The sequence below is a fragment of the Lepisma saccharinum genome, chromosome 19 (assembly GCF_977018435.1).
Source record: "Lepisma saccharinum chromosome 19, izLepSacc3.1, whole genome shotgun sequence".
NCBI lineage: Eukaryota > Metazoa > Arthropoda > Insecta > Zygentoma > Lepismatidae > Lepisma > Lepisma saccharinum.
Window position 1 is genome coordinate 52,936,528 of NC_139247.1, and position 24,227 is coordinate 52,960,754.

At 38.5% G+C, this 24,227-nt stretch overlaps 1 protein-coding gene across 1 annotated transcript in view; it reads right to left on the minus strand.

Annotated features, from left to right (window-relative positions):
- The window catches only part of nAChRbeta2 (nicotinic acetylcholine receptor beta2), a 264,693-nt gene that overhangs the window by 123,951 nt on the left and 116,515 nt on the right, over nt 1–24,227 (minus strand). The window contains exon 9 of the mRNA XM_083140885.1: nt 13,242–13,360. Within this exon, the coding sequence (XP_082997011.1) occupies nt 13,242–13,360 (119 nt within the window). The remainder of the gene's footprint in view (nt 1–13,241; nt 13,361–24,227) is intronic.

Below are 24,227 nucleotides of genomic sequence, written 5' to 3' on the forward strand. Positions count from 1 at the left end.
TGTATATATAGAGGGTTGCGCTCTATTATTCTCACCTTCGCTGGATTGGCGAAGGAACGCACTTGTGGGCGGTAGAATCTGAACGGGCTCCATCATGGCATCGGAGACTCGAAGCAGATGTTTTGGAGGATGAACCCAAGTAGGGTCATAGGCGCTACGACCAATTTGGTCATTGCTTTTTATATGAGGAACCAATTTGGCCCACTCCCAAAATTAACTTAGATTGCTTATAACTTATGAAATTTGAAGTCTGCACAAGATCCGATGACAAAATCTAAAATTGTAACAACCCTGGCAGGGACTTGAACCCTGGACAGATAGGTTAAAAGCCTAGCGCTATACAAACTAAGCTACCTGCATTTTTAAAAAGTTAGTTATGTTAAGAAATATATTGAAACACCTGAGAACACTCTTGGTCTGGTTCGACAGAGAAGGAGACAACATTTCCAAATTTTTACAGACTGGGTGTATTTTTCCACTATAGAGGCCTTCACTATATGTAATTCGAAACGCTAAAGTTCAGCTAGCTTCCAAAATTGAGGTAAAGATTGTGTTTGGCGAGATTAACAAGTTACAATTATATCCAGTTACGGACAAATAAATCTAAAAGTCTCAGATTTGCTGTACTAGCCAAGTTTTAGTAACATTTTCTTCACTTTAGTACAAATATCAAACAACTAAGTGAGTATAATTTATCAGAAAAAATGCCTACGTTTCAGCCTAATTTACCTCTACATTAATAATACTACCAGAATACTAAGGCTTCAAAAGTGAACACTAAGAATAATGTTCAGACTAAAGTATAGGGCATCTTGCAAAGGATTATTACTCCCTACATCTACAAGTCAATAACAATTATTCTAAATAATACGAACTTGGACAAAATATAGTCAAATACACAACACAAGAAGGAAAATAATTACAAGTAAAACAGCAGACACTCAATATCTCAAAACAATCATGTAAAAATATTCTACAACAAAGTGCCTCATAACATAAAACTGCTAAGTCCCCACAACATATACAAATACAATCAATAAAAACTACTTGAAATGGGAAAACTGACTACAGTCTCACAGACTTGATGTAAAATAACAGCAAAACTTAGAAGCATGCATAGTCAATAGTGCTCAATTTGCATACAGTTCACATGCAAACTCTCATGAAAAGGTTCAAAACAGTCTCCCAGCTCAGTTCTCATCTATACTTGGACAACAAAATCCTGCAACAAATTCTCAGAAATCCTACCTTTCCTACCCTTGCTTAAATAGCTAAAGTGCAATCTTCATACTAAAATATTGAAAAAAAAGCATATCTATTTACATAAAAGTGTGTACACATGTGTTTGTCTGCGTGTACTCTTAGATAAATCGATAAAAAAGCAATATAGTTATAAATCAAAGACTATACCTAATAATATTAATTTCAAAATAAGCTGATAGAAAAAGATATAATAACTACAGTATAAGCTTTTAATTTTTGTTAATTACAAAAAAATAAAAGTTAAATACAGTAAATAAACTTGGTCCCTTACATTGAAAAAGGAACATAAATTGAGAGTATTTGAAAATAAAATCCTTAGGAAAATGTTTGGGCCTAAAACAGATGAGGAGACAGATGAGTGGAGAAGGTTACATAATTTGGAAGTACATAATTTGTATTCATACCCAGATATTATTAGAATAATTAAATCAAGAAGACTTAGGTGTGTAGATCATGTGGTACGAATGGGAGAGGAAAGAAGAGTATACAGAATTCTTGTTGGGAAACCTGATGGTAAAAGACCAATAGAAAGACCAAAACAAAGATGGAGGGATAATGTAGAGATGGACCTAAAGGAAATTGGTGGGGAAGGAAAGGAGTATATAGATCTTGCTCAGGACAGGGACAGATGAAAGGCATGTGTTGCTGCAGCCATGAAACTTCGGGTTTAAGAAGGGTAGAGAGTTAGTTAGTTATACATTAAATAAGCATAATATTTGGATTGTAAGTAGAGAATATATCAAATGTACAATGCATTGTGCGAAAACTGTCAACTTTGCATTATAAGCAGAAAATTAAACCAGTTTGCCCTAGAAATACATTTTAAGAATAGCCCAAAATAGCATGCGTAATAGAAAATTAAGAAAACTTTCTGATGCATAAAAGTACTGAGTAGTGCTGAATGAATCAATTACTGTAAAATATTATTCTCTGATTCAAGTAATTTAACTGTATCTTTTGTGTGTAAAATATAATTGTTAGTTGAACTGATAAGTACAAATATTAACTTTATACGCCTTCATACACTCTAAATAACATAACTTTGATATATAAATTAGTAACAATTTGTTAAAATTAAGTTAAACTGTAGAATTGTTTTCTTAAATAAATATAAAGTAGTAAAAATACTAAACAAATAATTCCTTATTTTCCTATTTAAAGAATGTCAAACAGTGTAAACCAGTTGTTAGTGGCTAAATAACATAAAATTTGAAGGCAGTAACAATATTTTTAAAAAATACTGTTTTTTACCTAACTTTGTGAATTAAATACTAGTACATTTTGTCAAATTATAAATAAAATATACCTATTTCTTTGATATTTGTACTAAAGTGAAGAAAATGTTACTAAAACTTGGCTAGTACAGCAAATCTGAGACTTTTAGATTTATTTGTCCGTAACTGGATATAATTGTAACTTGTTAATCTCGCCAAACACAATCTTTACCTCAATTTTGGAAGCTAGCTGAACTTTAGCGTTTCGAATTACATATAGTGAAGGCCTCTATAGTGGAAAAATTCACCCACTCTGTAAAAATTTGGAAATGTTGTCTCCTTCTCTGTCGAACCAGACCAAGAGTGTTCTCAGGTGTTTCAATATATTTCTTAACATAACTAACTTTTTAAAAATGCAGGTAGCTTAGTTTGTATAGCGCTAGGCTTTTAACCTATCTGTCCAGGGTTCAAGTCCCTGCCAGGGTTGTTACAATTTTAGATTTTGTCATCGGATCTTGTGCAGACTTCAAATTTCATAAGTTATAAGCAATCTAAGTTAATTTTGGGAGTGGGCCAAATTGGTTCCTCATATAAAAAGCAATGACCAAATTGGTCGTAGCGCCTATGACCCTACTTGGGTTCATCCTCCAAAACATCTGCTTCGAGTCTCCGATGCCATGATGGAGCCCGTTCAGATTCTACCGCCCACAAGTGCGTTCCTTCGCCAATCCAGCGAAGGTGAGAATAATAGAGCGCAACCCTCTATATATACATTCAGCTCACTGTTGGTCACCCCTTGATCTAGTTATTTTCATTTAATCACCTACATTTAGTGAATTTTGCCGTCTTTCTGTTTGATCTGTTAAATAAGCCAGTCAATAAAAATATACTTACATAGAAAAATCCTGATATAGTTGGATTCTCAAAAATATGTACAATCAGTGTTCTTGATACATTTAGCACCTGAGACAGTATAAATCAAAATCTAGTTAGTGTTGGCATGTGTGCTTCTGGTACATGTAGTTACTTGAAAAAGCAAATATTGGTTGTGTAAAAAATAGCCTCCTTGTGAAACAATGAAAAATTAACATTATATCCTCATAGCATTAGTTGCAACTGCTTCTTGCAGATTAACAAAGCTCTGGCGTGTGGTCCTACGTCACCTATAATCCTTTGTAAGGTTCGTGTTGTCCTATAAATTGTCGATATACATGCTAAGTCCCTAGTTACAGCCTAAGCTTTTAGCTTCAATAAATGTATTTTAGTCCTCGGAGACATATATTGATCTTAGAGTAAAAAATAAACCTCGTATAATAAACCAAATGGAAATAACCCAAGTGTTGATGCACCCAAAAAAGCCAGTAATACTTCAAAAATACCTTGAAAAAGGTTATAAAGCTAAATAATTCTTCTAGAATAGTAAAAAAGTTTGGAAAGTGGAACTAGGCCCCTAAGCCGTCTGTTAACTTCGTATTGTAATTATATTGTTAAATTGTTATATGTAAGGGGAAAAAACAATAGTAGTAAGCGTCCAAATATGGACCCTCGGTAAAGGGGTTTCAGACCTCATAGACACATCATAATTTTCGTTACACTAAAAAATTGCCCTCGTATAAAAGCAAATAGTTGAAATGTTAAACATCTCGTGTACTTTATCCAGTAAGCCTTAGCTAGAAATACAATAAATGCGTTACAGACATAAAAATTAAGCAAGCTTTGATATTCTAGTGGCACATAATAAGTATAAAATATCCTTTAAAATACTCTGACAAATAGTTGTGGGTTGTCTGAGATCAAAATTTTCAAGTCCTCTCTCCTGCATAAATAGGCTCTAGAATCCACTAAGCCTCAAAATAATATTGGGTACATAAAATAAAAAGCAGATGGAGAGTGGTGCTGATCGCATCATCTCCAAAATAGCAAAAACAAAAGTATATAGAGCTCTATCTGGTATATTTAGAAAACTTTTACCTAGTATAAAAGTAACAAAATACTCAGCAAACTCTAAAATAAACAAACTTTCCTACGTGGCAGGCGTAACCTGCCCTAAATAAATACATATAGAAATACAGAACCAAAAATAGCATAGTGGAAATCAGTAAACCCTAATAATAATAATAATAATAATAATATATTCTGTGGCTTACATTTTAGCTAAAAGTACTTTTTTTTAGTGGTTTTGAAAAAAATTAAATAAATACTAAACTCTAAGTTAAAAATTTGTAAATGTATATATGATACAAAACAAAATAAATAAAAATTAATACATACCCTGCAAAAAATCAATAAAAAAGTTGAAAACCTCTCTTTGTGCATCCAAAATATAATAACAAATCCTTCCTGACTGGATTAAATTGTGTTATTTGAGTAATAATAAGCCTAAACTTGTAAAATAAAAGGGTAGAACTTGTCAAAACATACTTTTGCATCCAAAATATAATTCAAAACACATCTAAATTGTGTTATTTGAGTAAACTAGAAAATAATCCTGTAAACTTGGAAAAAATCTCTCTCTCTCTCTCTGTGTGTGTGTGTGTGTGTCTTTGAGAGTCCAAAATGTAATAAAAATGGTGCCTGAATAATATAAATAGTGTCATTTGAGTAAATATTAGGCTAAACTTGTAAAATAAACAAATAAAAGTTGAGAACACACACTTTGTGTGTCGAAAATGTAACTAAAAATCTTTCCTGAACAGATAGAATTGTGTTATTTGAGTAATAATAAGCCTAAACTTGTGAAATAAACAGATAGAAGTTGAGAACACACACTTTGTGTGTCGAAAATGCGACTAAAAGTCTTTCCTGAACAGATTGAATTGTATTATTTTGGTAATAATAAGCCTAAACTTGTGAAATAAACAGATAGAAGTTGAGATCACACACTCTGTGTGTCGAAAATATAACTAAAAGTCTTTCCTGAACAGATTGAATTGTGTTATTTTGGTAATAATAAGCCTAAACTTGTGAAATAAACAGATAGAAGTTGAGAACACACACTTTGTGTGTCGAGAATGTAACTAAAAGTCTTTCCTGAACAGATAGAATTGTGTTATTTGAGTAAAGAATAGGCATAAACTTGTAAATAATAAATTAAAAGTTGAAAAAATCTCTTTGTAAATACAAAATTTAATAAAAAATGTTGCCTGAATAGTATAAATAGTGTTATTTTGGTAAAAATTAACAAAAAGTTGTAAAATAAAAAGTTAAAAGTTGAAAAAATGTCTTTGTGAGTCCAAAATTTAATAAAAAATGTTGCCTGATTAGTATAAATAGTATTATTTTGGTAAAAAATTAATATAAAGTTGTAAAATAATAAGTTAAACGTTGAAAAAATGTCTTTGTGAGTCCAAAATTTAATAAAAAATGTTGCCTGAATAGTACAAATAGTGTTATTTTTGTAAAAATAAGGATAAGCTGTGAAAATGTTTGACATAAAGTCAAAGTTTGGTAAAAAATAAGTTCAATATTATATTAAATAGCACACAGTAACATACATTTACTAAATAAATCAATAATCAAAGGGTCCTAGGTTCGTTACCCCGTGATAAAAGCAAATGGTGAAAACTGTAGGCCCCGTCCCTAATAGCTCTCCCTTCTTCATAGTACAGATAAAAAAAACCTGCGCTAAAGCGTCCTGTGCCTTGGAGGCAAACCTGAGCGGAATATTAATTGGCGGCGGAAACCGCATAGCTTCAGAGATTTGACCCTTGCTGCGCATTCTCAGACATCCTTTGTTGTCTGGATCAATCCCTCCCCTGCCCTACAGTATTGCATAGCTTTCCCCTGTTCTTGCGTACTGGTTAACCTTGGAAAAACCGGTTCTGAAAATCTACCGACGCATTCTCTGATTGGTCAATTGGGTTCGTTCTTTGTCCTGACGTTGTGACGTCATTTGACCTTGAACGCACACTCCCCAAATTCCTTTCTCCTCTACCTGCGCGGAATATTAATTCATTCTCTCTGTCTGGCATCAGAGCGAAGTCGAGATTCGGAGACAGTATTCTGTCTAGCGTGTGAAACCATCGTCTTTCATAACATACATTATTACATAGTACTAATTAATAATATTACATATCGCGGGTTCGAGTACCGGGACCGTCTTCTTTCGTACCATTAACACCTTTCATAGCGGTTCATAAACCATAAACTCTTATTTTCAATACTATAAACATTAATTATTATAGTTTCATACATTACATACTTTGTAGTAATGAATATGAAAACATATGCATAGCGTTTAGTACCTCTAATTACCTTTTATATACATATTTTTCATAAAATAAATAAATATATATTCATAAAAAGTTATAAACATGCAAATACATAAATGTAAAGTATTCTAAGTACATGCAAATGAATTCTAAGTACGTGCAAATTAGTTCTAAGTACGTGCAAATTAATTAACACCCGTGCAAGAAAATTGCGAATATTAAATAGCGACCGGCCTTATCCCGTTCCTCTACTACTAGTCTCCATTCATTAATTTCTACATATCACGCATCCTCGTCGTCGCGATTACCCACAAGTGGCAGAAAAGCGACGCTACATAACAAAAATTAAACCAGACAAAATTGCAGTAAATATGCGCTTCATGTGAAGTTACCCTGAAGTACTCAACATTGGACATAATCCTTTAAAAGCTGGACTTCGGGAAGTCACTAAGCAAGTCAAGAGTGATAATTAAAAAGTGAGGTAATTTAATTATACAGGTGTACTAGAATGGGCAGGGATCCGTTTTTTTGGGTGCGGCTGGAATTGTAAAGATGGATATTAAAAGCTGCATTCTACAGAGCATTCCCTGACATTCGCTACGAGACTCGGCGGCAAACTGCCCGGCATCGGCGCTTCTCTTTCCCGGTGAACAGGCCAGCGACAGTCGCTAGAGTCAGCTATTAAAATTACAGTTTTCATATTGTGTACTAACCTTGACTGCAGAAGATGTTGAAAATGATGTCCCTCTGCTGCAACACATTCCTGGCATCTACGAAGGGAATTGGCATTTACACGTGCAAGTTCGTCTACTGTAATTCTCCCGATTTCTCCTACAATACTCTCTCCTAACTCACGGATGGTGTGCGGATTGTCTTTGTATACTTTATTTTTTTAGATTTCCCCATTTTTCTTTCCACTTTTATTCAGAACTGACCCTGTTACTCTAAAGTTTTTTACGAGGTTTAATATAGTGGTCCTATGTGGAACGGGAACACGAGGAAATTTCGTTGCAAAACGTCGTCGCACTTCTCCATAATTCCTTTTTCCGAAGTAACACTCGACAAGATAAATCCTTAGTTGTAATGTAAACTTTTATGGTGCCATATTAAGCCACAATCTTCAACACACGGACACGACACGACACAACTTCCGAGGAAGAATTATACTGGCGTCAGTCTGCAACGTCAACAGAAAGGGAAAGAGAGCGAAGGCAGGGAGAGCGAAAAAAACCGACTGTAGCGTGCGACTGTCGCGGACCCCGTTCACCGGGAAAGACAAGCCCTGATGCCGGGCCGCTTGCCGAGTCTCGTAGCGAATGTCAGGGAATGCTCTGTATAAGGCTTAAAAAAGAAAAACAATATTTCGTTTTTACAATTTTAACCGTCAATTTAAAAAGTTTGAAAGGCGAAAATGGTATTCGGGCCCATTTTAAGGGGGATGGTCGTATTTACCACTGTTTTTCCTGATTTTTATACTGACTTCGTTAGAAAATTTTTATTTTCTCTAAATTTTGGTTGCGCTGTAGCCCAATAGTCTCGCACCATAGCCGTGCGGTTTACGGCGTCAGGCTTTGGGCTCCAGCAACGGGTTCGAGTCTCCTACGGGAAGCGTAACAACTTTTCTCCTGAGATTTCGGCATGTGTATGTGACCGGTGGCTATCCATCATCGTGAGGAAATTGGGGAGCTACGAACGAGTAGCGTCCCGGTGAAGGAAACCTACAACAACGGCAGAGGGTTCGTCGTGCTCACCACACGTCACCCACTAACTGAATAATCACTGCGCCTGTGATTATCATCAGTCCCTCTTTTCTTACGCCAGTGCACGTATGTAATATTTTTAGTATTTGTGACATCTCGCGAGAATCTCTAGAGTTAATATCGCAATTTATGCATCTCGTGCATTAATCCCAGCTCCAACTTGCTTCTTTAAGAAAAACACTTCTCCAACTTTTTCCAACTAAAAAGAGAAGCTTTACTCGGGAGAAATAACCTTTCTCTCCTTTTGCAATAGGAGAACAAACAGAGGCGGACTCTGTTGACAAACGTTGGAAGCTTTTTTCCTTTTTCTTGAACATGGAAAAGGCCTTTGTTTTCCTCACCTAAGAGAGGTTCTTTTTTTGAAAAAGTACAGGAAAATGTAAGCTGTTTTCTTCGTTGATGTCGTAACCTGACAAAGAGAAATTCATTGGATGGAATTGCTTCAAATAAAACCTTGCTTTTCTCCAAGATTTCCAGTGTGGGAAGAACGAGCTTTTCGATTTTTCTTCAGGTAAACGAGACACTGATGCTTTTATCCACAATCAGTACAGTCCTCTCGGGGTTATGTATTGTGTAGATGTATGTGAAATCGGGAAATCGTCTGAAACTCAGAGAACGGGTCTGAGAAATCCCCTGAAACTCGAGACGAGACCGAGAAATCCCCTGAAACTCGAGACGAGACAGAGAAATCCCCTGAAACTGGGGACTGCACCAAGAAATCCCCTGAAACTGGAGAGAACCGAGAAATTCCCTGAAACTCGGGAGGACGTGTCCGAGAAATCTCCTACAACTCTGAGGACGGGTCCGAAAAATCCCCTGAAACTCTAAGAACGGGTCCGAGAAATCCCCTGAAACTCTGAGGACGGGTCCGAGAAATCCCCTGAAACTCTAAGCACGGGTCCGAGAAATCCCCTCAAACTCTAAGGACGGGTCCGAGAAATCCCCTGAAACTCTGAGGACGGGTCCGAGAAATCCCCTGAAACTCTGAGGACGGGTCCGAGAAATCCCCTGAAACTCTGAAGGCGGTCCGAGAAATCCCCTGAAACTCTGAGGACGGGTCCGAGAAATCCCCTGAAACTCTGAGGACGGGTCCGAGAAATCCCCTGAAACTCTGAGGACGGGTCCGAGAAATCCCCTGAAACTCTGAGGACGGGTCCGAGAAATCCCCTGAAACTCTGAGGACGGGTCCGAGAAATCCCCTGAAACTCTGAGGACAGGTCCGAGAAATCCCCTGAAACTTTAGACAAGACCGGGAAATCACCTGAAACTGGAGACTGCACCAAGAAATCCCCTGAAACTCGAGACTGGACCGATAAATCCCCTGAAACTCGAGACTGGACAGAGAAATCCCCTGAAACTCGAGACTGGACCGAGAAATCTCCTGAAACTCAAGACTGGACCGAGAAATCCCCTGAAACTCGGAGGACGGGTCTGAGAAATCCCCTGAAACTCTGAGGACGGGTCCGAGAAATCACCTGAAACTGGAGACTGCACCAAGAAATCTCCTGAAACTCGAGATTGGACCGAGAAATTCCCTGAAACTCGAGACTGGACCGAGAAATCCCCTGAAACTCGAGACTGGACCGAGAAATCCCCTGAAACTCGAGACTGGACCGAGAAATCTCCTGAAACTCGAGACTGGACCGAGAAATCTCCTGAAACTCAAGACTGGACCGAGAAATCCCCTGAAACTCGGAGGACGGGTCCGAGAAATCTCCTGAAACTCAAGACGAGACCGAGAAATTCCCTGATACTGAATACTGCACCAAAAATTCCACTGAAACTCGAAACTGTACCTAGAAATACCCTGAAACGAGAATGGACCGAGAAATCCCCTGAAACTCGAGACTGGACCGAGAAATTCCCTAAACCGAAGACTGGACCGAGAAATTCACTGAAACTCGGGACTGGACCGAGAAATTCCCTGTAATTCGAGACGGGACCGAGAATTAGACCATACTATACCACGTCTGCTTAAAAGCAATGTTCAACGTTAAGAAAAAGTCAACTAGCTCTAATGAATATGAATCCATGGGTCTCTCAGACTGATGATATCCACAGATAGATCAAGGCACAAGAACAGACTGCTCCAACTCCAGGCCCGAAATATAGGTACAAAATCCCACGATACAATCCTGAGAAGTCGCCCAGCAACCAAACCACGCCTCAGAGATTTGCCGCTGATCCCTCCAAGGAATCCAGATTTCAGGATTTCACGGTGACATCGCGCGACCCCGGAGGGATCCAGTTGAGCCGCCAGTAAATCTAATTTAGCTAAATTATTGTGCGTTACGCTAGAGGGCCGGTCCTCGTCCGACCCCTGGTGGTGCTAATTTATAAAGAGGCTCACAAGTCCAGGTGTCAATTTACACCGGCCTGAAATGCTCTCTGCGGTTCCCTTGAGACTTGAAACCCGGTTTGTGTCTGTGCGGATTCTGCCAGGAGGTGTAATTTTCTGACCCCTTGTCTTCTGTTTACTCTGCGGAAAGGAAATATGTTTGGCCGCTCTAACAAAACTCATGAAAATACATTTTTACTAATGGGAAAGAATTGAATCACTAAAGAAAGTAAAAGCTGTGATAGGAGAAGACATGAGAAAGAACTGATCACATAAAAGAGAACACAAAAGAGACGAGAGAAGAAAAGGAAAGTAATAAGATGAAAGAAGATTAAGTTAGTCCACTTTATGCACAGATAAGCTAATCGGGACTGGACGTACATTTAAAGTGGGATCCGAACCACTGTGTATCGAACCTGGGATCCCTTGCTTACAATGCCAACATGTTACTAGTACGCCACCTGGGAGGCCGAAAAGAAAATTAACTACAACGTACAAGACAAGAAAGGTAAAGGTGAAAATAAGAAAAAGGAAAAGAAAAATTAAGGGATGAAAATAGGGAAAGGAAATAGAAGGGAGGAAAGGTAAAAAATGAAAAACGGAAAAGAAGAGACGAAATTGGAGGCGGGACAGAGAAAAAAGGAAAAGAGAAAATATGAACGAGGAAAAGTAAAATGCAGGCAAGAAAATAGAGTAAGGAAATGGAATGGAGGGATAGGGAATATATGAAAAAGGAAAATGAAGAGAACAAAATAGAACGGGGGAAATTGGAAAGTATGAAAAAGTAAAATGAAGGGATGAAAATAGGGAAAAGAAACTGAAGTGAAAGGGAAAACATGAAAAAGGAAAAGTAAACCGTTGCTGGGACAAAATAAGGAAATCGAAGGCGGGGAAAAGAAATGAAAAGGGGAAGAAGAGAATCAGACAAGTAACAATGGAAGGAAAGAGAGAAAATAAAACTAACGAGCAAGGAAAATAAGGGAAGAGAAGTTTTCTATAGAAACAAGATACATTGACAGTCTTACCGAAACAACAACAACAATAATATATATATAAATGTATGTATGTGTGTGTGTTCCGGCATAACTCTCGAACGTCTGGGGCGATTTCAACCAAACTTGGTACACATATCACTTACAATCTGGAAAGAAATACTGTTGGGGTAAGACACCCCTGGCACCCCTAGGGGTGGTAGTGGGTAGAGTGTGACATGTAAAACGACCGATAATAATGTGGAATCCATAGTTTTTGGGGTCGCTGAGATGAATAGTGACACTCCCAATGCCGTTCAACTCCAAGTTCATTTTACACTATAGTTAGAATTCATTATATTCCTGTCTAATAGAAGATTGGGATAAATAAATACCCGGGCAACGCCGGACAATCGGCTAGTATATATATAAAATCCAAAAGGATAACACCATTAAGCCTTGTTTCCATGATACTGACTAAGGCAGTAATTAATTTTATTAAAAACATAAACTAAACGTAACGTTTCAACCTTCTAGCAAGGTCTTCTTCAGACTCTGTATCAAGTACAAAAGTAACAAGATACTAGCAGATAGGAAGGGAGAAGAGAATGCTAGTGAGAAAATGGAAGGAGGCCAAGGAAATAGAGAAGAAAGGGGAAGAAGACACAATGAACTGGAATGGGGGACTGAAGTTAAACAAAGAATGGAAGAAGGCTTTAGATAGAGTGGAAAGGACAAGAGAGAAAGAGGAGAAGGAAGAAAAACGAAGGAAAAAGAGCGTGAGTTGACACAGTTGACAAGGGAAAGCCACCTGCTAGAAAGTTCCAGAACAACTTTCTAATAGTCTGGAGGGAGTAATGTTTGTGTATATAATGACCTGTTTTTGTATCTTGTTACTTTTGTACTTGATACAGAGTCTGAATAAGACCTTGCTAGAAGGTTGAAACGTTACGTTTAGTTCATGTTTTTAATAAAATTAATTACTGCCTTGGTCAGCATATTTATTTATTTTTCCAAAAGGATGAAAAATACTCAGAAGCTAGAAATATAGAGGAACACATATGAAACACCAAAGTTAAGCTAAGAAAAGGAGAAGGTAGAAATAGATCGGGAAAGATAAAAAAAGGAAAAATAAAATATAGGAAGCAAAAATAAAAATTTGAACATTTGATAACACTGAATATAAGCAAGAGACGAATTACAGTAAAGATAGAAGTAATTCAAAATATGTGCATGAAAGATAAAAGAAATACGAAAAACAACAAAGACTCTAGATAAAGGTGGCATGGAAGATAGGAAGTAAAAACTGGAAAGAGCATTGATAGCGGAAATAATGGGAAGGAGGGATGAAAAATAAGTAAGATAATGATTGTTCACGTTGAAACTAAAATACGAAAATGGCACTCAAGATAACCGCAAATGGGAGGAAATGCAGTAACCATCAAAGAGAAGAAAACACTAGAAAAGAACATAACAGTACTCACCAGATGAATGTGGCTGCAGAACGTCCTCTTGGCTGTTCTTAAACACAGTCGGCACTGGATCAAAAAGGGCTCCCTGGGGACTTCCCTTTTGTTCTGGATAAGGCGCTTCCAGGCGGTCACTGAAAGGAAGGGATGGGAATAGAGTGTGAGACAGCGTGTTGTTATCTCTTTCGCTTGAATTAAATGTGAGAACAAATTGCCCACTCCTGGCATTATTGTAAGTTGTAAATAGCTGTAAATTCTCAGGAAGGAAATGTGATTCTCCATTGTTACCGTTTTAGCTGTGCTTTAGTTCCGAGGACCATTGGGGTAGGAATTTACTAGTTCTATATTTTTGTAATACAAATTAACCACTTCTTATTACTAAGCCCTTCATTGAACAAGTCAGCAAGTATTATTGGAGGAAAGGAAACGAGTGAGTACGTTCGCTTTATTTAAAAAAAAATAAAAATAGAACGTAACGTTATGTGTATACGGGCTCTAATATTGTGCAAATACTCAGAATATTATTGTCTATTTTAGTAATAAAGTAGTTAAGTACTGTCAGTTTAAAAATAGTTAATTAGATGTTTTAAACACACGAACTCAACAGCGACACAAATTTAAAAATAATTGCTTTCCTTCATCCTCCGCAAATTCCTACCTTGCCTCTGTCATAAATTCTGACACTCCTATTTTGAAACACGAAAATTCAAGTGTCACTCACGTAACATAGCTTTTGGGCTGAAAATAACATTTCTTGAAGTTCCGTAGCAACGTCCGTTTCCATAGTCAACAACGGACATGGCAAACACGAAAGTATTTGTATTGTTACATCTCTAAACATTTTATTTTTAAAAAGCCATGATGTAAGTATTTTCGTATTGAGTAGTAAGTAATCTCTTATGTAGATGTCACCCTTGTTTAAAGCACGTTTTCTAACTAGGAATTGTTTCATCTGTGTGTTATTGATCAGTGAAAAAAATGTACGATTTTTTGCCCCCGGAAAAGGATGTTGCTAGGGAGTTCAAAAAAGGGAAGTTTCATTCTTGAAAAGTGAGTGCGTGAGTGATATATAAAATTTTCTGTCTTCTGGGACAATTTTCATGTGGGGGTCGAAATCGTAGCATTTATGACATTGAGTGAGTGAGTGAGTGGTAAGATTGGGGAGTTATATATACTTATTGGATTTTGTTTATTTCATGTCGCTTTTCTGCCACTTTTGACTAATCGCAACGATGAGGATGAATGGTGATATGATGACATGGATGAAGGGATAAACACAACACACGAAGACCACAGCGGATTGTACTGGCTGTGAATCAGACGCCAGAGCCTCATTGGCTTGCAAATTAGTGCAGTTTCTAACTACTTTTGTTGATATATTTCTATCCTAACTTATACATAAAAATCGATAAGTGGGTACATATTTTACCGATGACAATACTTATCCAAATGTAAGACCTGTTTTTTTCCCAGGATCTTGAATATTAAAATGCTTTTATCTCCAACACACACACACACACACACACAGAGAAAGAGAGAGAGAGTGAGTGAGTGAGTGAGTGAGTGAGTGAGTGAGTGAGTGAGTGAGTGAGAGAGAGAGAGAGAGAGAGAGAGAGAGTGAGAGAGTGAGTGAGTGTGAGTGTGTGGGCGCGCGCCTTTCTTTTTCGAGTCGTCCGTGGATCGGCGGCTAACACGCCGGGCAGTGGGAGGACGGCTGAGGTCATTTAGAATCACAGCTGTACGCCGACCTTGACACTGGACTCGTCAGTGCTTCAGTATCCAGATAGCTGGTGTCGAGTTTGCACGTGTTTGTGAAGTGTTAAGATGTGAAGGACTTTTAATTCAATGGAAGCGTCAGACTGTAAATTATTCGCGACAACCATTCATAATGCGCAGCTCTTCGTGGATGTATCCGATTAAAATCGTGTGCAATGGCATGCGAACTTCTCTCCCTAGACATCACTTTGATCTCGATGCATTACCGATGCGCTAAACAAATTTAAGAAATTTTTCTAACACCTCGAAAAGGAGCAAATTGGTACAGGAATGCAGTCATACCTTTTTACTGGTTAAAGATACGTCGAAAAAACCTTCACCATTGCATTTCTCGTTAAATTCTAGCCTGATTTGATATATCACCCCCTTCCAATTTAAAATTCTGAAGTTGAATTTAAGATGGCGGACATCAAGATGGCCGCCGACCGCGCGGGTGGCGTCAATGTGGTTCCCCCTTGACCTGATAACGATTGGTCATCACCATTTCCATGTTGCGCGCTGCAGTGGCCTTGTACCGAGGGTGTTAAGTGACTTTTTGAGACACCCTGTAGATTGTTTTGTTTTAATTCACGTATTACTGTTGCTTTTCTGCAGTCTAATAATGCCACGCTATCCGCACAATTTGAAACAAATCATTCTTATGTACGACTCTTACGTCATTACGAATTGTTTTAGGGAAGTTAAAATACGTTTCGCAGCAGAATTCCCGGATGTTCCTGCCTCACACAGAGACAAGTGTTCGGATTCTTGTGAACAAATTGGGATAATCAGGATCTCTTCTTGATAAGAAGCAAAGGGTAAATCTGAATGTGCTTAATGAGGTGGAACGTTGAAGTAAGAACAAAAATCTCTCCGGCGCCTTGCGCAAGAAACAGACATTTTCATGACGTCTGCGTGGCAAGCTACCAAGCTTTCAAACCAGAAACCATACATTAGAAGAATTGAAAGAAAATATCAGGAGGGAAAATGAAGCAATTTTGGAAGAGGAACTGACACGTGTTAGTGAAAATTTGCTTTAAAAATGCCGTAAATGTGTGGATGCAGGAGGACATCATTTCCAACACCTCTTGTAACAAAGTACGTGCTCATTTTAATTATAACTGTGAATGTAATTGTACGAACTTCTTTCATTACATAGCTAGCGGCCCCAGTTACGCGGATATTGCATACAGTTTGACCGTAAACGCGATCTTACTTTCCGCCGTGTTAACCGCCGTTCAGCGGGCGACTCCACCGAGAAAGGCACTGTGTGTGTATATATAAACACACACAGATACACATTTCAGGGAAACGTTATTGTAATGATTAAGGTTTGTGCATAAAATTTCAAAAGTCACATGATGTCGACTAATTTTGAACCCTCATTGCACTGTCTGACTGCTGATACTTGTAAAAAAAAAAAAAAAAAAATACGGAGCGAATTTACAATTTAGAGAATGTCTCCAATTTCGTTAATATTTGGTATACTAACTAAATTTGGCCTTCTATTCGCGAATCTGTTGTTAAAATGCAGGGGTCACGTCTGAAAATCGCGAAAAGAAACGATATAAGTGGATTTTTTTTAGAGCTGTATCGCATTTTCTTTACGAACAAAATTTTAACTAAGCTTGCCTAACCTAACCTAACCTTACCGAAAATGGTTCGTGGGGCTATCCGTGAATTGTTTGTGGGGCTACCGGTGCATAATGTACTGATTAGAAGGCCAAAATTAGTTAATATACCAAACATTAATGAAATTCAAGATAATTTCTTACCCTAACCTTACCGGAAGTGGTTCGTGGCGATATCAGTTAAATGTTTTGCCAATGGGCACATCTTGTGACAAAATATGTTTTGTAGTACTGGCTTCCTCACTACGCAACACGCCATTTTTCTAGAACAACGCTCGAGCACCGTTGCCAAACTGTAATCAAAGTCTGCATTCCACATGCTCCAGCATTCCGGCAACGAAGCAACAATTAATGCTCTGCAAGTAACGAAGCAAGAGTGTGGCAACGCTGTAGACAGCGCAACGAATGCCGAACGTCACTTGTTCATATCATCAAACATGGTTCCTATGTTTCTGTATGAAGAATGATCGCGGTATTGAAAAACGTAATTTTGCAACATATATAGACGTAAGTGTACAATTTTACACGTCACCCCAAATCTTAACTCCAGATGCGTTATCAGGACTGTATATTTAGTAAGTATAAGAAGAAGGAAAGAAATTGGAGACATTCTCTATTTAGTACACTCACCGGCAATACAAATGGGACACCTATATACTTAAATACTCGCTTCGCTGCATGGCGTTATGTGTGTTGCGATAAGTGTATTTTAAAAGCAAATTTTCAATGGCAACTTCTACCAACACCTTAGAGTTAGGCAACACACATAACGCTTTGCAGAGAAGCTGTACCTGCCGCAAAATTAGTTTGGTATTGACGCTTGTGAAGCACGTGGAGGAACCGGGTCTACGTCACTGCGGGAGGGTGGTTTGCTGGCATGCGAGCCAATCAAAATATTCCCAGTGCTTCACACAAGCCCTGGTTACCTAGGAACAGAAAACATTTATCACGGTGTTGCCGCTTATCGGGTGATTGTTCCTGCGATCAGTATTTAAGTTGTTCGGAGAGGACGTGTTGTTTGTTTGTTGCGTTGCATTGTGTTGCTGTGATATTTTAACGGTCCGTTTGTGTAGTGTTTATTGAATTTAGGGTATTGTTTGTTGTATATAGTGTGTTGTTTTAGTGTGTAATTTTTTTGTACATAATTTTCTGTGTTCTGCTTGTGTGAAGAATGTCAAACACAGGAGACAATACTCGGGATGACAATGTACCAAAGAGGCCATGCACTAAAAGAAAGAAAGCTTTCGATAAAAGAATTCCTCTCAAAGGCAAAACGCGGGAGATCGTTTGTTCTGTGCGCAAATATTTTGAGCAAGAGGAAAACAATGGGGGTCCAATCATTTCTGTAAATAAAGTCCTGGACAGGACTGCGGCTGCTGTCGGCGTGTCTAAGAAGACTGTTGTTAAACTAGGGAAAGAAAAATATAATGTGGTGGAAATAAATCAATGCAAGGCTTGACAATTGGAAACCCCAGGAAAGAAGAGGAATATCAGTAAACACGTGACAAATTTAGATACCTTTCAGCAAGAAGCTATTCGTCGCCATATTTACTCTTATTATAGGTGCAAAGATCATCCCACTGTTCGGAAACTGCTTGTTTCCTTGAAAGGTTCGAGACTTTTTCAAGGTGGGAAAACATCAAAGAAATGTTTATTGCAAGTGTATATATATTCAATATTTCCAGAATGGATTGAAAAGGTAACCTGTAAACAATGCTCGTTTCGTTAATTCGTTCGTTGTAAGGGAGATGGAAATGAAGAGAGAAAACAATATCACATTCATCATTGTTGTTCCTTTTCATAACACGTTTTCCTCGACACACTGTCAGACGGCTGCACTGCGTACCGTACCGCACGATATGGCAACACCATGACGCGTTCCTTCAGTTCTCAATACCAAACTAATTTTGCGGCAGGTATAGTATTTCAATATCGAGGTGTCTCATTTTATTGAGGGTGGGTGTACATTCATACCAAAAATACGAGATGAATGGAATTTATTAACAGAGTTTATGAAAATGTGACAGTAGACATGAGGGTGACATGACGCCGTAACCCAGCTCCAACTTGTTTCTGAAGGAATTAAAGCTACACTCGAGCACATGTCCAGCTTAAATTCCACCACGTATTCAACGTCCAGTTAAAAGGACTCCACAAACTGTCCCAAACACCCCTACCTTCGCGTCCAAAGCGTGTTGGAACATGACAAACTTGTCAGAAAGTTTCTGTAACTTCCATGAATTCTAGAAAATCATGAAAATATTCCCCGGGTCTCCTAGAATACGAGGTGTGGCTAGAAAAAACCTAACCGTTGTTACAAAATCTTTTATTGGTTATACGAACATTATCCCCTTCAAAGTACTCCCCTGGACTATCGATACACTGCTCCATACGAATCTTCCATTGCTGGAAGCAGTGCTGGAAATCATTTTCTGCAACCATGTTCATGATCTCCGTCGCTTTTGTTTCCACACATTCTACGGTCGTAAATCTGGTTCCTTTCAGTGCTGATTTGACCTTTGGGAATAAAAAGAAAGTCGCACGGAGCAAGATCCGGCGAATAGGGTAGCTGTTTTAAAACTGGAATCGCATGCTTGGCCAAAAAAAGCCTTGACTGACAATGCCGTGCGGCAGGAGCATTGTGCTGATGAAGAAAACATGACTTGCTTTTCCACAAATCAGGTCGTAGCCTTCTTACTCGCTCACGAAGGGTCGTCAGCACCGTAATGTAATAATGTTGGTTATTTTGCAATAGCTCGAATACTCAAGCGACGATCTTTTCGAATCAATTCAGCGACATTTGCAATGTTTGATTCCGTTTTTGACGTGCAAGGTCGTCCAGGACGCGAGTCGTCCGCGATCACTTCTCGTCTTTCTTTAAACCTTTGAGACCACTCAAACACTTGCGTGCGTGATAAACACTCATCTCCGTATACTTCCTTCAACAACCTATAAGTTTCTGTGGCGGATTTTCAGAGTTTCATGAGAAACTTCAAATTGATATGCTGTTCCACTTTCACACTTAACATTTTTACCGACGGAGCGCAGATGTACGGTTCACTTCGTCCACAAGCTACAGCGGAACTGAGCGCCGCGCACCCTGGGCAATCACACAGTCGATAGGCAGGATATCACGCTATACACTCATGCACCGCTTGACCTTGACGCGCTTGTCGTTTGTCGACAGCAACAACAATCCGGTATTTTTCTAGCCACACCTCGTATGTTCACTAGAGTTAACGTAATTCACGAGTGTTTATATTCGTTTAACGATATTCAATTACGATTCTATCATACCGTACAAAAGCACTATTGAATAAGAGTAGATCAGGCATCACTAGCAGTAACAACAGTCTTAGAAGTTCGATTTGGCGAAATTTTAAGTTTAGAGGGTAAATTATGTCTATACCAGTTATTCTCCTTTTTCAGTCCGGGACTCACCTGGAAGATATTACACTTCATGGGATCCATAAGCATGGGCACTGGCAGAATTACTTATAGGGGTGTGTACCCAGTTTATAATCATATTTTTGCTAACATCGAGAACTTTTAAGAAGACCTCCTTTACACTTGCTTAAACAAATTATACATACTTCATTCTAGAAAAGAAAATATGCGATTTTAAAGACTAATTTAGTCTAACATCTAACTAAACACACACGCGAAAATTGAAAACATGTTTCCCCTCACCGAACTAATGTGACGGTTCGGGTTGCCTTTTCGGCATAAGCTGGGGTATGTTTGGTTCAATGGTGGTTTAACTTAAGTCGGAAATCTGAGTGCCCGTCAAGTCCGATTCTCTTGAGTTAAACATCAGAGAGATGCCGGTAAAATGGTAGAGCGCAAATAACAGAAATGTAGAGTTTAGACTACGTACAAGAGGGGTTGAATCAGTGGCGTATACCGAGTCCAATATCTGGGCTATCTCGCTATGTCACGTGGTCCTAGGCTATGAATTGAAATAAATTTACGAACTCCTAAGAAATCAGGTTGCCAACTCCTAAGAAATCAGGTTGCCAACTCATAGCAAATCAGGTTCCCAACTCATAGCAAATCAGGTTGCTAACTATAGGTAATCAGGTTGCCAACTCATAGGTAATCAGGTTGCCAACTCATAAGAAATAAGGTTGCCAACTCATAGGAAATCAGGTTGCCAACTCATAGGAAATCAGGTTGCCAACTCCAGAATCAGCATCATCATCTCTCTGATATCAATAATATTATTTAAATTTATGATCGATTTGTCTCCTGTATTTTATTCTCTAGACTTCAGGCTTCGCAGATAGCTTAGCTAGCCTAGAATATACGCTCCTGGGTTTAATTTAAATTATTAAAACAATATGTCTTAGTAATTTAAATGTAGTAGGCCCTTAAGACACAGTAACGAAATTTTCGAGCCGGACTTCGAGACCCACCAAACGCTCCCACGGGACCCAACAGTGGGTCGCGCGCCATAGGTTGAGAAACGATGGTCTACACTCTTTTCTCAGGAATCTATGGAGCAAGGTCAAGCATAGCCATAGAGAAGGGGAGAAATGGAGTGGGCGAAGCAAAGCACTGCGCGTTTTCTCCTCCATGCACTCAAGATCGTTGGTCAAACCCTCTCGAGTCCCTACTTGCACATATGTCTTGTTTTCGTTTGCTTGTTTTAGAGATTATCGGGACTGTGTGTTTATAACACTAATAAAGTTCGGTTTAATAATCGAACAGAATAAATAAAGTAAAAAACTGCGCTAGATCAAGAATCCAGTGTAAAATAACAGGTTGTCTTCTTAATCCACCATAAATTCTTCCACAGTTTTTAAATTTCCGAAGGAAAAAAAAACATTTATGGGATAGGTCAAACAATGTAACTTCATGACTAAATTTTCCCCTAACGCTTAGAATTGAATAATTATGCATTTCAGTACACTAACTGCATGAAATGTTAAAAGACAAGAAAAGCAGTTGTTCAGGATATTCTCCCACCTGATGGGTTGAGTAGAAAAGCCTCCCTAAAGATGATGATAATAATTAGGGGACGGAAGTTGAAGACTTATAAATTGCGAAAAAAAAGACCTATAAAAAGACTTAAAAATATAAAAAAAAGGACCTAAACACAGGAAAAAATGACGTATAAATGTGATCCAAATTAATTAAAAATTTGAGTTTTAACCTTCCCATCCCCTCTCTCTGCGCGGCACCTTCAGATCTTTGCAGGCGTGTGCTGTCTGGTCGTATACACCGTGCTGAAAGCTTCAAAACAAGAGAAAGTTGCCACTTACAGCGCCACCTTCCAGACAAGTTAAAGTTAAAGGATCTTGTACCGTACCTGCTTCGTTTCAGTGATCGGTTCAAATATATTTATTTCTCCCTTTTTTTATTCCTTTACTACAGAAAGGATGTTTAAGAGGTGATGAACTGATGATGATTCGAATTAAGAATGGGCAGTAAAAACGGTGTCGAAAGAAGGTGAAGTTGCAAAAAAAAAAGCAGTTAAGACCTAAAAAAGGCTAAAAAAGGACCAATAAGACAAAAAACGCCGAAAAAGGTAAAAAAGGACAAATAAAACCCACCTCCTTCTGCCCTACAATGACTCAAAATGAACATATATTATGTTGGGTCTCGTCTTCGGACACTAGGGGGGAAAAAATGATTTTTCCTTAACCTACGAGCCCTAATAATAAAAATGCAGTTTTGAATAAATGTATTCATTGTTTTAGTTTATAATAATCATATAATAATTATAGTTATTAATTCTACTATTCAAGATTTATCAATCCACCCCCCCCCCCAACAAAATTTCTGGAGACGTTAATTAACCTTTTATCTTACTTGCCTTATCGGCCGTAAAGATACACAGTTCTTGCGAATTTTAGTGTTCTTTAATAATTCCTTAACGATGGTAATTGTCTATATAATTTTTACCGTTGCAAATATAAAAATTTTTTGCCTATATTAAAAATATTATGGTTGTTAATGTTATCGAATTATTGAATTTTGTATGCAAGTATTTGAATTGTAGTATCTACTATTATCGTGCTGTTTTCCATACTTTACTGGGCTATATCATGCTTTATTCCATAAATTTATGCTTTTTTTATGTACTTTCCTCGATGATGCACTTAAACATTTGGTCTGAGCTACAAACTTTATCTGTTTCAAGCTATGTATTCCGTGTGTGCCTGCTCATTTTAGATTTTGTTAGTGTCAGCGTTTCTTTAGATATTGATGAAAGCTTACAGGATGTCCAAGGGTTATACGAGGGTAAGCCAGTAAGTAGGTCACAAACGTTACTTTACAAATACTAAGTTAGACACTGACTTGATACACCTATCACATCGCTTTATCAGTGGCCCCTAAACATGCTGCATAAAAGTCTTTGGCCTGCTGCCCAACCACAGTCGCAACTTACGTTCACATCATCCGCGAAAAGTTTGACCGTGCTTCCGAGAATATGTCTACCCAGCTTTGAGCAACAAACACTTCTCACCGTAAACAGATTTCCTTGTGAATATTCTTTGCAGGAAATCCTTTTGCCCACAGCGTACTGCTCTCCTAACGTACAATCCTCGAACACGGTTGCCATTTTCAAACTGAGCTGCTCATGCGTGCTTCTGCTATTATACAGGGTGTTTCTAAAGGTCGTTTACAACGCTTGGGAGGTGATTCCTCTCACGAAAACAAGCGAAAAGTGTGAGTTCCATTTTTACGACTGACGCTTCGTTTCCGAGATAGGAGCCTCGCAAAAGGTGACAAAGTGAACGTCACACCTAACTGGGACGAATACATCACAGATAGAGAGGCGGTTCAAAGGGAATCATAAAGGAATCGTATGTGCTCAGTCCGGAAGTCACTATGAAAAGTTCACTGCACGCATGCGCGATGGAGTCCTCAAAGGAATTGGGGATTTCCAGCAAGAACAATTCATGGAAAGGATATGTAACACAGCAAGAGGGACCGTGACAATGAGAAATGCGTTAAAGACAACACATCCCAACCTCAAACATCAAAACATGAGCACGGAACACAAAATCCGAAAAGTTGAGCACGGTTGCATACCTCAGTTACACGCGAGGAATAAACGGATCATGTGATGTGGCAAACGAGAGACACATTACTCCACCAGGAGGAGGGAAAGAAAAACACAGTATCAGATGATTGCGACAACGTGTATTTTTACACGCGACAACTACGTAATATCCCCTCCCCCCCACACACACACAACAAACAACAAGCCCGACCCTGTGGCCGAGTGGTTAGCACATCGCGCTGCGACGCCAAGGGTCCCGGGTTCGAATCCCGGTCGGGCTTGGTTGTTTGTGAACGTCCATTCATCAATTTCATCATTTCATCACTCATCCCCATCTTCGCAAATTAGCAAAGAGGCACAAAACGCGAAGTAAAATAAATAAATCAATCAATCAATCAAACAACAAATGCTACAATGTCTTACGCACAGACAGTGCGTGTCACTGTACACCAACTGAAGATGTCACTTTCACCACACAAAGGGGGTGGGGAGCAATACCAAGAGTCTTCGCACGCGATCACTGTGACGTAAAGGAGACCAGTTTTGGAAGCGCTGCGCAGGCAAGTCTGGCTCTCGTAGTCTACGTTTGACGTTCATGACTGC